We start from the raw sequence: 12,257 nt of genomic DNA, 5'->3' as shown, positions 1-12,257 counted from the left end.
TCTCTGTATTCAGCCACTCTGATTTTGTGTTTTAGAACAAACCGGGGTCCCAAAGTCTCTGCTAACCACTGATGTACTTGTCACAAGCCAGAGGCTAGAGTACTCGCATTAGAGGGCACTTGCCCTCCGGCTTAGGCTCCACCACGCGGAGTTCTGACTCTAACCGACCTAAATATTAGTCAACTGGGTTGGGTGAAGCAGGACGGAGGAAGCCCACTCTCTAACAATCTGGACAGCTATAGGAGCACCCCCGCCGCTCCCAACAGCTGACCCAGCGGCGACTGTGGAGCCACCGGCAGCGGCGGAACCAGATCGGCCCTTCCATGCCGGCACCGCGCTGGGTAATCAGAACCTCAGCGAAGCACGCGACCGACCGCGCGGGGGCCCACTCCGCCTGCCGCAGGCCAAACCCAGCAAGGAGGCGTTGCGCAGCCCGAGGACTCAGAAAGGCCACGCAGCAGCGGCAGTGGCGCTGACTCAGCGAGGCCAACCCGCTAGTGTCAGGGAGCCGCAGAAGTCCCCCGCGCAGGCGGCGGGCACGCGGCCACCGCCGCCTCCGGCCCCACCCGACCGCACCCGAGGCCGCGCGGCGTCACAGAGCGCATGCGTGCCGCGGGGAATGCCGGGAGCGCGCAGTGGCGGTAGCGGCGGCGACGGCAGTCACAGCGGCGGCTACAACGGGGACGCGAGCGGGGCGGTGACCGTGTGGGAGGTGGTCTCACTCTTGGGGAAGCTGTTAGGCACCGTCGCCGCGCTGAAGGTGGTTCTGTACCTGCTCCGGGTGTGCTTAGCGATGGCCTGGAAATCCGGCGGCGCCAGCCACTCGGAGCTAATCCACAACCTCCGCAGTAAGTGCCACCCCCGCCCGGTGTGGGGCCACTGGGAAAGGCCAGGCCTGGACCGGGTCCCCCTGGGCCGCCCGGAACATTCTGTCTACCCACCCCGTGCCTGCCGGAGGGCGTCGGCGCAGGGTTGCACCAGCGGTTCTGAACGGTGTGCGCTTGCGATCGCCTCCCCCGGGACCTGTCACTCATCGGCGATGTGGAAGGGAACCGGGGAGAAGGAGCCAGGGGCCGCTGCTGGTGGGGCAGGGGCAGGCGTTTCCCCGCGGGCCTGGGGGAGGGGGCGCGGCACAGGTTGTGGGACTGTCAGTTGAGTCCGCCGCCTGCTCGTCCGGGTACAGCGGGCGAGGGGAGTGCCCTGGAGGTGGGATGTTGGCCGGGCCTCCTTGAGTCTGGGCTGTAGCTGAGGGGACCCCACCCTCGACCCCCGCGTCTTTTCACCTCCTCCTCTGTCTTAATCGACCGAGCTGCAAGCTTTCTCCCCTATTCTGCCTCCCCCGCCCTCCGTTTTTTCCTCTGGCGGGAGATGCCACCGTCTGATACTGGCGAGGGGAGGGAGAGGGAGATGAGAGTATTGTTGCGGATGCTGAGAGAAATTTCTGGGGCTGCTGTCCAGTGGAAAGCTTCACGGGGGGCGGAGGAAGAAATAATCAGGGGATGCTGTTCCTGAGAGACTTGTATTTCAGGAGCCTTTACAGGTCTTGGGATCCAGCAAACGATTTTGTGTGTGGAATGTTCTTTTTTCAGGGCTACCATATGCTTTAAAAGCCTTGTATGGAAGTTTCTTTACACCATTCACTTTAGTTATTGTATTCCTTCCTCTGATGATAATTTTAGGGTGGGACGAGTGCTGTGTCACTTTCTTTTTTTAAATCGAAATACAGTGTTGTCGTCTAGTCGGGAGACCAGAAGGACCGCAGTCCGTAATAATTTCACTCTGGTCAGAATTTATAGCTCTCTTATTTGCCACTGACATTGCAAATAATAATACCCTGCCATGTGACATTTTTAATTGTTATAGATTATTTAGCTTTTCATGTGTTTGTCATGTTTCCTAATTCGATTTGTAACCTCCTTGAGGCCTGGGACTTTTTTTGAATCCTCTCAAAACTTAAAAATCATTCCTTTTTTCATAAATGCCTATTAAATGTGTATTATATGTTTGGATCTGTGCTAGGAATATCAAGATTAGTGAGAGAAGTAAATAGCATTGTCTGGTACATGGTTAATACTTAATATTCATCATTTGACTTTTTTTCAAAACAATATTTAAAACTTGGAAATTGTGTCCTTAATGTTTAGTAATGAAGAATGTTTAGATTTTAAAATTCTGTCAAGCATTGCCAGTATTCATTTTATGGAAGAATATTTGAAAGTGGAAGTTTATGTGCTGAGACAATATTATCGTGACTTAGGTTCCCACGGATTGCACATAAGCTCAATATATTATAAATATTTGTATAAAAATTTTTGAAATGATCTAGTGCCTGCTGTTGCAGGATACACACCTGAAACATTCTGTACTTGAATTGTGATTAAGTAATTTTCCACTGGTAGGTTATCACAGTAGACACTTGGCTGTAGCAGAAATTTGTAATCAATCGGGCTCTTAAAGTCTCTCCTTTTTGGGTCGATTTTGTAGTAAGCCAAGACTAGATCTTCTCCCAGTGGTTTTATAATCACTTTAATGTATTGCATTACTATTCTTAGCTGAAATATCTAAGGATTTTTTTAATCAGAAAATTTAATGAGAAATATTTAACATACATGGGTGTTGATAGTGCACAGTTTAGTTTTATACTAGGTCTATGACTGGTAAGAGGAAATAAGAGGAAGTGAGAGTAAATAAATTGTTTAGCCTCTTTTGTAACACTCTTGCAACTTTTGTTTCAACACTTTGCTGAATTAATTCTAGCTAATAGATTTCATTTTATTTATTAATTTATTGTAAAAATAATGTTTGCTCATTTGAAAATTTCAGTTAGCACAAATTGAAAAATTTTCACTCTTTACTGATTATTCCGCCTTTATGTATTCTTCCTAACTTAAAGGCTTCTAACTGATTCTTTAGAAAAAGATTAAAACATGATTATGCTGATATTGAAGTGAAAAGGGATCTGCAAACTGAAAGAAAAGCAAATTACAGTTTTAATTTTTTTAATGAAAAAAGTTCATGATTGGTTTCATTTTAATACTGTTATAATTTTTTTAAAAATATCTACTTGGTTTTTTAAGACAAAAATATAATTGTTTATGATTTCATAGTTGATATATCATTTATTGATTTTTTTAGACTGTAATGGTACATCTCATAATATGTCTTAGTTTATACTTTGATGATAACTGCTCTTAAGTAACTGAGAACAGTGGTCTAAAATTTGAACATTCTTCACAATCTCCTGAATCACCTGGAGAACTTGTTAAAACAAATTAAGATATTTTGCTGGGGCTCTTAAGAATTTGTATTTCCAACAATAATGTGCTGCTGCCGGTCCAAGGACCACACTTTGAGAATCACTACTATAGAGAATTGAAAATCACAAGGTTAAACCCTACCAGTGTTTCAGCTGAATCACTTTAAAATAAAATTTTAGGAAAAAAGTCTATAGCAGTCCTGCCCAGCAGAGCTTTCTGTAATATCTGTATCAGTGCTGTTCAGTATGGTAGCCACTACTACGTGGGGCATGGAGTACTTGAAATGTGGTTAGTACAACTAAGGAATTAGATTTTTTTAAACATTTTTTATTGAGTTATAATCATTTTACAATGTTGTGTTAAGAGGAATTAGATTTTTGTGTTATTTCAATTAACTTTAACCATTAGCCACATGTTGGACAGTATAGGTCTATAGAAATGAAAAATATAGTTATTTTATAATTATAGACTGATAATGTGCTCATGAAACAAATTAACTTAAGACAACTGTGAGTGCTTAATCCAGGGAATATGACAATTCAAGCAATGTTTATATTAGGATTTATTTTCTACTTTTATTGGGATAATTTCATGCCATGGTAAAGTTAGGACAAGAAGCGGACAAGAGTGGATGAGGTTGAGAAAGACTGTATCCTAGAGCAGGGATGTCTAAACCAAAGGGTTTGTGGAAGGTTAACTCTTAACAGACTTCAAATGCTGTATTGGCCTCTTAAAACAATGCTAACAATTGTTCTTTTACGTATTTTTATTTGTGAAAAAAAATTCAATCTGCTACCCTAATGCATCAGTTATTTCTACTTATATTTCCTTTGCATTCTTGATTGTGTCATTTTGCATGTATAATATATATATAGTTTGTAGAATTAGTCAGCTGATATTTGGCTGTTGTCTATATGCCAGGCGCTGGAGACTGAGCTGTGAAAAACAAACATCTATTCTCTCTTGTAGCTTACTTCTAATGGGAGCAGATAAATAAAATATAAATCACATGATAAGTGGTAGAGAAGAAGGATGGGGAGTGTAGGGTGGTAGGTTTGCAGAAGAAGGCCTCACTAGGGTGTCATTTGAATAAAGATTTGGTGACCGGAAAGAAATACAAGCCATGCAGATAGAACTGGGGGACAGGCATTTGAGACAGAGAGAACAGAATGTACTAGGTGTGGATTTGGGGTGTGGGAGAAAGATTGGAGTCAAGGATATGACACCAAGGTTTTAGACCTGGGCAATGTCAATGATTTGCCATTTTCTGAGTATGAAATAATAGATGAGTGAGCAGCAGGGATTTTGGGGGAGGTGGGGAACGTAAGGATGTGTGGGAGAGCAGGAGTTTATTTGGGGGAACGTTTGGTTTGAGTTGCTTATAAGACATTGAAGTGAAGATCCTTGGTAGGCACTTTAATTTGTAAGAATAATGATAATTTATAATTTTTATATCCTTATTTCTGCAAATAAATTGAAATTATTTTGTCATTCTATTTAGAATGTCAGTTCTTAGCCACTTGTAGCATGACTAGTGGAAAAGAGAATATTCCATTAGTTTTATCATGTGCATTTGTGGGCCAAATATAACCAGGTGATAAAATCCTAAGAGACTGTTTTCAGAAATTTGGACCTCATTTAGGCAGGGAGGGTATAGCTCAAGTGGTGGAGCGCATGCTCAGCATGCATGAGGTCCTGTGTTCAATCCCCAGTACCTCCTCCAAATATAAATAAATAAATAAACCCAATTACCTCCCCCCTCATAAAAACAAAGAAGCAGAAGTGGACCTCATTTAGAATCCAGAAGAATACATCCTCATTTTAACTTACATCTAGTCAGTCTTCCGGGTACATACTTGTAAGTAAATTTACAGTGCATTGAATAAGATTTAATAGCTATGATGGGGGGGGGGATTTAATATAAATGTATCTACTTAAATTTAAACTAACTGAAATAAAAAATTCAGCCACTCATTCATACTAACCACAGTTCAAGAGCTCAGTAGCCACCTGAGGCTAGTGGCTAACCTGTTGCACAGGGTAGATATAGAACATTTCCACCATCATAAATTCTATTGCACAGCACTAGATCTAGATGCTAGGTTGTATTACAGTCTACTTAATGAGGTCTTAGTTCCATTGTACTGTTCCACATGTTTTTATTAGTATTGCATTTAGTTCTGGCCAACGCGCTTTAAGAGTAGTAGTAAGAAACTGAAGATTATCAGAAAAGGGTGATCAAGATGACAAGAGCAACAGCATTTTATGTGATGATTTGATGAGATAAAGGTTGTTTGATTTAGCAATGAGAAAGCTAAGGAAAGGAATAATATATAAATATTTGAAGAAATGTCATTTAGTAGAGGGTCAGACCAGGACAATGGGAGAAAAAAATTTTGGCTTATTATAAGGAATTATTCACAAAGCTGTCCTAACAGTGAAAAAATTAGCTTTGAAAAGTATTGTTTTCTGTCATTGGATGTATTGAAGCAAAGAATGGTTGACTATTTCACCGTAAGGGATATTGTGGAAGAAGTTTGTCCTCAGCTTTTACTATGTACTAGATCTCTGAGGACCCTTTCAAATCCAAGATTCTGTAATTTTAATTGCATCCTAGATTGCGTGAAATCACCGGTGAGGTGTGTGTGTTTGTGTTTTAGAAGAGAGCCACAGAAATTAACATTTGATTACCTATATTTTAGAGTTTTGCGTAACATTTTAGTTTGTCAGAGATCTGAGGAGTCCCAGGAGCATCCTCCTTTGAGAAATAGTGTCAAAACACTTGACTTTATGTATCTATTAAGAGTGACAATGGTCTAGAGAAAGATGTATTTTGAATAATTTCTGGTACTTGGATGATAGGCTTTATCATAACTTGCCATCACTTAAAATTCTGTGATTACAGTGTGAATTTAAAACGAATCCCTTTCAGACTTTCTGTACCAAAAGTGTCTCAAGCTCTACTTACCTCTTATCACACCTAATCGTTCTAGATGGGAAGTGAAAGATGATCATTTTGTTCATTTCTTACTGTTTACTTCAACATTTTGTTAGTCGAGAAGAAATAGGGAATAGATGATTAAAAACTGTTCAAGTCATAAAACAATAATATAATAATGTAACATTTCTTTTATTGAGATGTAACTTTGTAACAAGTTACTTACAGAAACTTAGAGAAAGTTTCTGTATGACTTGAAATCCATCTGCAGTTTATTTTCTTACCTGTGTTTTCAGTGCTTCATACCAACACAGACATTCTTCTTTTTCCGTTTCTGCCAGGATTCTGTTCTTCTATTTTCCAGATCAAAAATCTTGGAATAGTCATTGATTCTTACAGAATTAATTAATTCTGTCCAAATTAATTCAATAGTTATTACAAATGCCTTTTGTAGTCCCTTCTTTCATTGTATTTTCATCAATACTGTCCTGGCGTAGGTTTAGTTTTAACTTGGAGTGATGTGCCTCCAAGTGTCTGATTGGTCATCATACTTTCAATTTCTGTCCTCTCACATTCATTCTATACTTTACACCGATTGTCCTAGTGTACTGCTTTCTGTTATGTCACTTTTCTGCCCAGACTTCTGTTGCTTACTGTATCAAGTATAAACACTTCTTGCTTAGCTTTCAGGCCTTTTAAGGGTCTTCTGCAACCTGTTCCTGTGCTCCAACTCCAATCCTGTTCTTCAGACTGATCTCACTTTACTCTTCATATACCTTGTGTTTTAGGGTACCCGTTCGGCTGCTATAATAAAGACCAAAATAACAATGGCCTAAACAAAATCAAAGTTTCTGCCTCTCATAACAATCCACATATAAACAGTTCGGAGCTAATATGGTAATTCCATGGTGTTTAAGACCTGGGCTCCTTCTTTCTTGTTGTGTTCCCTAAAGTCTTTCCCTTATCTGCAAGGTTGAAGGTAGTTTATCTCAACACTTCCATATTCTAGCTGGTGGGGAGGAAAATGGGGCAAGGGGGAAACCCACATCAGTTTAAGAGCATGATCCGGCAGTTGCATACATAATTTCTGCCTATGTTCTCATTGACAAGAACTTAATTCTAAGGCTGTGCATAACTACAGAGAGCCTAGATAATGCATCCAATTAAAATTCTATCATTGTGAAAGAAAAAGAGTCCCTGCCACATGTTACATCTTATTAGAGCAAACACACATTGTATTTATACATCTATATAAATATTATCAACCTGTGGTAGTAACGTTAGGAGAATTAAGATTAATTTTTAGCTAAATAATATATATACATGGTTAAAAGATAAAATAGTACCGAAGGGCTTATAATGAAAAATAGTAATTGCTAGCCCTCTTCCTCCCCACTCCCAGACTGCTTAGAGTGAACCACTTTTAACTATGTATTTGGTCCTTCTGGTGACTGTCTTCATGTCTCTAAATCATATGCTTAAACTGCTGTTTCTTGTTTTATCAACTTTAGACATCATCATCTGCCAAGATGGATGAGTATTTACACCCTATAAACTTACCCCCCTCCCCACATATGGTTATATTGCAATTTTTGCTTCCTCTTTTGTGGTTACCTTTTTAACTTTAAGTAATATACTTTAACCTCAATTTCTTGTTCCACAATTTATAAACTGACAGTATCCCTTAACCCTTCCACTTTGTCAGAAAGGATACTCATTTTGCAACTTATTAGCTGCTCTTTTACATTGTCAAAGTTGGTAATATTTTGTTTTGTTCTGGGCAGTAAATAAATCTGCACTATGTTTATTTTTAAGTGTTGAAGATTAGTAACCATCATTAGAAGCATTAATGACTGAGTTAACACTTTGCTGAGCTGTGCAGTGTGCCATGAGTTTATTCTCTGTTCTTTGTTTCTAATATCACAGACCTCTCTACTATTGAAGAGGAATAGTCAAATGTTTTTCCTTGTTTTACACTTCGTCAATTAATGCCACAGTTTAGTTTTCTTAGGGTAAATCATGACTCTTGTATAGTATTTTTTTTTCCTGTAATTTATCTCCCTCTTCACCCTTCCCCACTCCTTAAGTCTGAGAAGAGAAGCAGATTCCTTCTTAATGTGGCTGTAATTTTTCAAGCTTTTTATTATTTGATTTACAGCTTGGTTTCAATTGCATTCTCCTTTTTGAATTCTACTAACTTCTCATTTGGATCAATTGCATATTTAGATCAACATTAGCCATTATTATAATTATTTAATTAGGGTCCCTGGTCCTTAGGGTGCATGAAAATTAAGTATGGGTGGTTCTAAAGCTGTTCACTAATTCAGAAAGCCTAATGGTAATTGCATGTCTACTCATAATTAGGCTATACACTCAAAGTGAAACGTTAAATTACTTTGCAGTTTGCTAGAAATATTTCAGGGCACTGGCAGTTGTATATGTCAGCTTACCAAAAATGGAAAAATTATTTAATAACTTAGTAAATGTATCTTGCTTTATGCATCTTTCAAAATATAGAATCCTGGGCAAAAGCAAATAATAAAAACCTTGGGGTGAAAATTTTGGAAACTGCCCAGTAATGGTTTAATAAAGCTTTATCCTGAGCCTTGATGTATTCAGCTTTTTAATTAATGGCTGGTGACATGCTTTTAAAACAATTTAGGGTTTTTAATAAATTCTGTATGCCTCTACAGAGTAAGAAAGCAGCCAGAGAAACTGACATGAGTTTGAAAGATGTATATTATCTAGCTTAAGGGAAGTAATCTCTTTAATTTACTTGATTTTTTTAATGTGCTTATAAACCACACGTTTAATTTTAAGTGTCACACTTTAAGTATACATCTAGAGAAGAATGAGTAAGTGAATATATGACAGTAATTGAAGTATTGAGTGAGGTTGTTTAACATGAAAAAGATAAGACTTGAAGTGGTCATGATATGTTCAGATGTGTAAACAGTGTTGGTTAGATAGAAAATTCAGTATTTTTTTTGTTATTTAAGAGAGTATCTAGGCCTAAGGGTTTATGTAAGTGAATTATAAAGAGGGAGATTTCCTCTTAATACAGGGAAGTGTTCTGATAATTAGTGTGGTCTGAATCTGGAAAGGGCTGTTCCACATTAATGCAACTTTTCAAGTAGAGATCATGGTACCTATTTATGAAGAAGTGAGACTTGATGGCTTCTCAGGCCCCTTATGACCATGAGAGTCTACGAATCACCCCTCTGGAATTTGAATTGAATACAGGGCAAATGAACCACTCAAGAATTATTTTGGGAAATGAATTAGTAGAAGTCACTAAGCTATTTTAATACAGTAGTAGCGGTACAGTGAAGTGGTCAGCAGGAATCTAACATCTCAATTTGAATGGCCCTACCCCTTATTTGCTCTGTGATCTTGAACTACTTAGTCTTTCTACACTCAATTTTATTATTTGTAAAATGGAGTCATAATAGTGCTTACTTTATAGGATTGTTAGAGACAATTTAAGATTGTTTCGTAGTTCCTAAGTTTATATCTCAAAAGAGATAGTGTATGTCATGTAATGTGCTTAGAATTTTGTCTGGCACATGATAAATATTTAGGAAATTATATATCTATTATTACTCTGCTTTTAAAACATTTGAAAAAATACTTTTACTGTTTTAATAACCTTTACAGGTAGTTTGCCTAAGCTTATTTGTGTAGAGATAATACTTTCTATTTGGGTTAATTCATCCAAAACTTACAATATTTTTAAATGGAAAGATGATATGTTTGTCTGCCAGTCTGTAACTATTTACAATATTTCTTTAGTTGGCATGCATTGTTTTATAAGTATTCTTTTGTTATTTGAAGAGTTTGTGTTTATACCTTTTATAGTGTCTTTAAACCACCATTTTTAAACTGTTTACTGTCTGGTCAGTATTAAATGGTATCCTTTGATTCCTCCTGTCCACAGTCAATGATCTAATTCTACTTTTCCCTCTTTTTCCTCTTCCCATTGTTTTTAGTTGCATTCTTTCTACTTTGTCAGAACATATACAGCATTTAAGTTTTTTTATTCAACTCATGTCTTTACCCTTTTGGTCTTTTAAAAAATTAGTTAAAAACAGATTATATTCAGAAGCTATTGCAATAGAGGAAGAGAGACCTCAGTTTTAACTGAACTCAGTTTCCAATACAGAATGGACAAGTGGGGATTCATAGCCTAGGAGCAGGGTGGGGGTCAGTGGGTAGAAAATTACTAAGAGGAAACATCAGAGGTTATGGGGGATTCTGGCTAAACTAGCTTGAGAGGATTCTTGCTGAAGGCAGACCAATCCATCCTTTTAGTCTTTGCTCTAAGGTTGGATATGTGTCCTTTTCTAATGTATCCCTGATCATCTCTTAGTTAGATGAAGTACATCTTCTAGAAGATTCCTCAGGAAGGGCTTGTGTGTGCAGCATTCCCGAAGTTCTTGCACATTCAAGACTTTTTTTCTATAACCTTATTATTTGGAGGACAGTTTTGGCTGGGTGTAAAATCCCTGGCTTACACTTTTAATAACTCAGCTTTATTGAGGTATAATTTACATAAAAATTCCTAATTTTGAGATTACAATTTGAAAATTTTGACTAACAGATACAGTTGTGTAACCACAACCCTAATGATATAGAACAGGAATTAGCTCAACCCCTAGCAACTGCAGATCAGCCGTCTGCCACTATGATTTTGACTTTTCTATAGTTTGATATAGATGGAATCAAATAGTGTAAAATCTCCTAGTCTGGCTTCTTTCACTGAGATTAGTATTCTTGAGATTTGTTCATGTTGTTGGGTGTATCATTGCTCCTTTTTATTGTTAACTTGTACTTTCTTTCTTTGAATTTCTTGAAAATGCTGCTTCATAGTTGCTTTGCTTTGAATATTGCTCTTAAGAAACCTGATAGTTGCCTGCTTTTTTTTTAATCCTTATTAGGTAATTTGATTTTTTTTGCTTTGAAATGCTGAGAATTTTATTCCTTGCTTTTAAAGTCTGATAGTTTTATTAGTATGTATCTTGGAAGTTGATTGTTTCTGGTAATAATTTTACTTACTTCCTGTTAAGTTTTCTTAGAATACAGTTTTAAATATTGTATGTTTAATCAGCTGAATTGCTTTGATTTGCGTATTGTTCTCTTTTTACAGTAGCTTTGACTGGAGTTGGTTTTTCTTTTTCTTTTTCCTATTTTTAGGCATTTTGTGGCCACAGTTCAAGAGCACCTTCTGTCAGTGTAGTGACTTGCAGTTTCTTTAATGGATGATGATGTTGGTAATAGTGGTGGGAAATGGGGGGGGAGTTGGCATATCTTATTGCTGTTTTGTTTCTGTAGGATCCTTACTTTTCTTCCTTCTTTTCCTTCATTGCCATATCAAGAGGCACTGTCCTTTCCCTGCTTGTATGAAACAAGTGCTTCTTGTGCTTGCCACATCTGGTCCCACTACATTTTTTAAAAAATAGCTTTACTAAAATCTAATTCCACACTATGTAATTTGCTCATTTAAATTGTACAAATCAATGGTTTTTAGCATATTTACAGATATGTACAGCCATTACCATGGTCAATTTAATACTTTTGTTACCTCAAAAAGATAGCCTGTTTTGCCTTTCTGTTCCCCTAACCCATCAGCGACAGCACCTGCTAATCTACTTTCTATCTTGTAGATTTTCCTATTCTGCACATTAAATAGAATCATACAATGTGTCATCTTTTGTGACTGAGTTCTTTCACTTAGCATAATGTTTTCAAGGTTCATCTCTGTAATAGCACAAATCAATTCTTCATTCTACTTCATTCTTTTTTATGGCCTAATAATATTCCATTGTATGGATATATACCACATTTTGTGTATCTGTTCATCAATGGGTGGTCATTTGGGTTGTTTCCACTTTGGGGATATTTTTAATAATGCTGTGAACATTCGTATACAAGTTTTTGTGTGGACATGTGTTTTCATTTCTCTTGGGTATACACATATGAATACAACTGCTGGGGCCTTTGATATGTTTAGCCACTTGAGGAACTGCCAGACTGTTTTTCAAAGTGGCTGTACCATTTTATGT

The 12,257-nt window shown here is 37.8% G+C and overlaps 1 protein-coding gene across 7 annotated transcripts in view; it reads left to right on the top strand.

Moving 5' to 3' along the window:
* Nucleotides 1–448: 448 nt before the first annotated feature.
* PCMT1 (protein-L-isoaspartate (D-aspartate) O-methyltransferase) overlaps nt 449–12,257 on the top strand; it is a 42,876-nt gene continuing 31,067 nt past the window's right edge. For 5 of the 7 annotated variants that reach the window (XR_004138366.2, XR_010381215.1, XR_004138367.2 and 2 more), the window contains exon 1: nt 605–848. Coding sequence is in view for 3 of the 7 variants with exons in the window: in XM_010993993.3 (XP_010992295.2) it covers nt 620–848 (229 nt within the window). In the remaining 4 variants the exon portion in view is untranslated. Of the gene's footprint in view, nt 849–11,411; nt 11,466–12,257 lie in introns of those variants that run through there. The other 2 variants (XM_031456530.1, XR_010381216.1) reach the window with 2 other exon arrangements.

Source organism: Camelus dromedarius, chromosome 6, assembly GCF_036321535.1.
Source record: "Camelus dromedarius isolate mCamDro1 chromosome 6, mCamDro1.pat, whole genome shotgun sequence".
Lineage (NCBI taxonomy): Eukaryota > Metazoa > Chordata > Mammalia > Artiodactyla > Camelidae > Camelus > Camelus dromedarius.
This window is presented reverse-complemented; position numbering and strand designations above follow the sequence as displayed.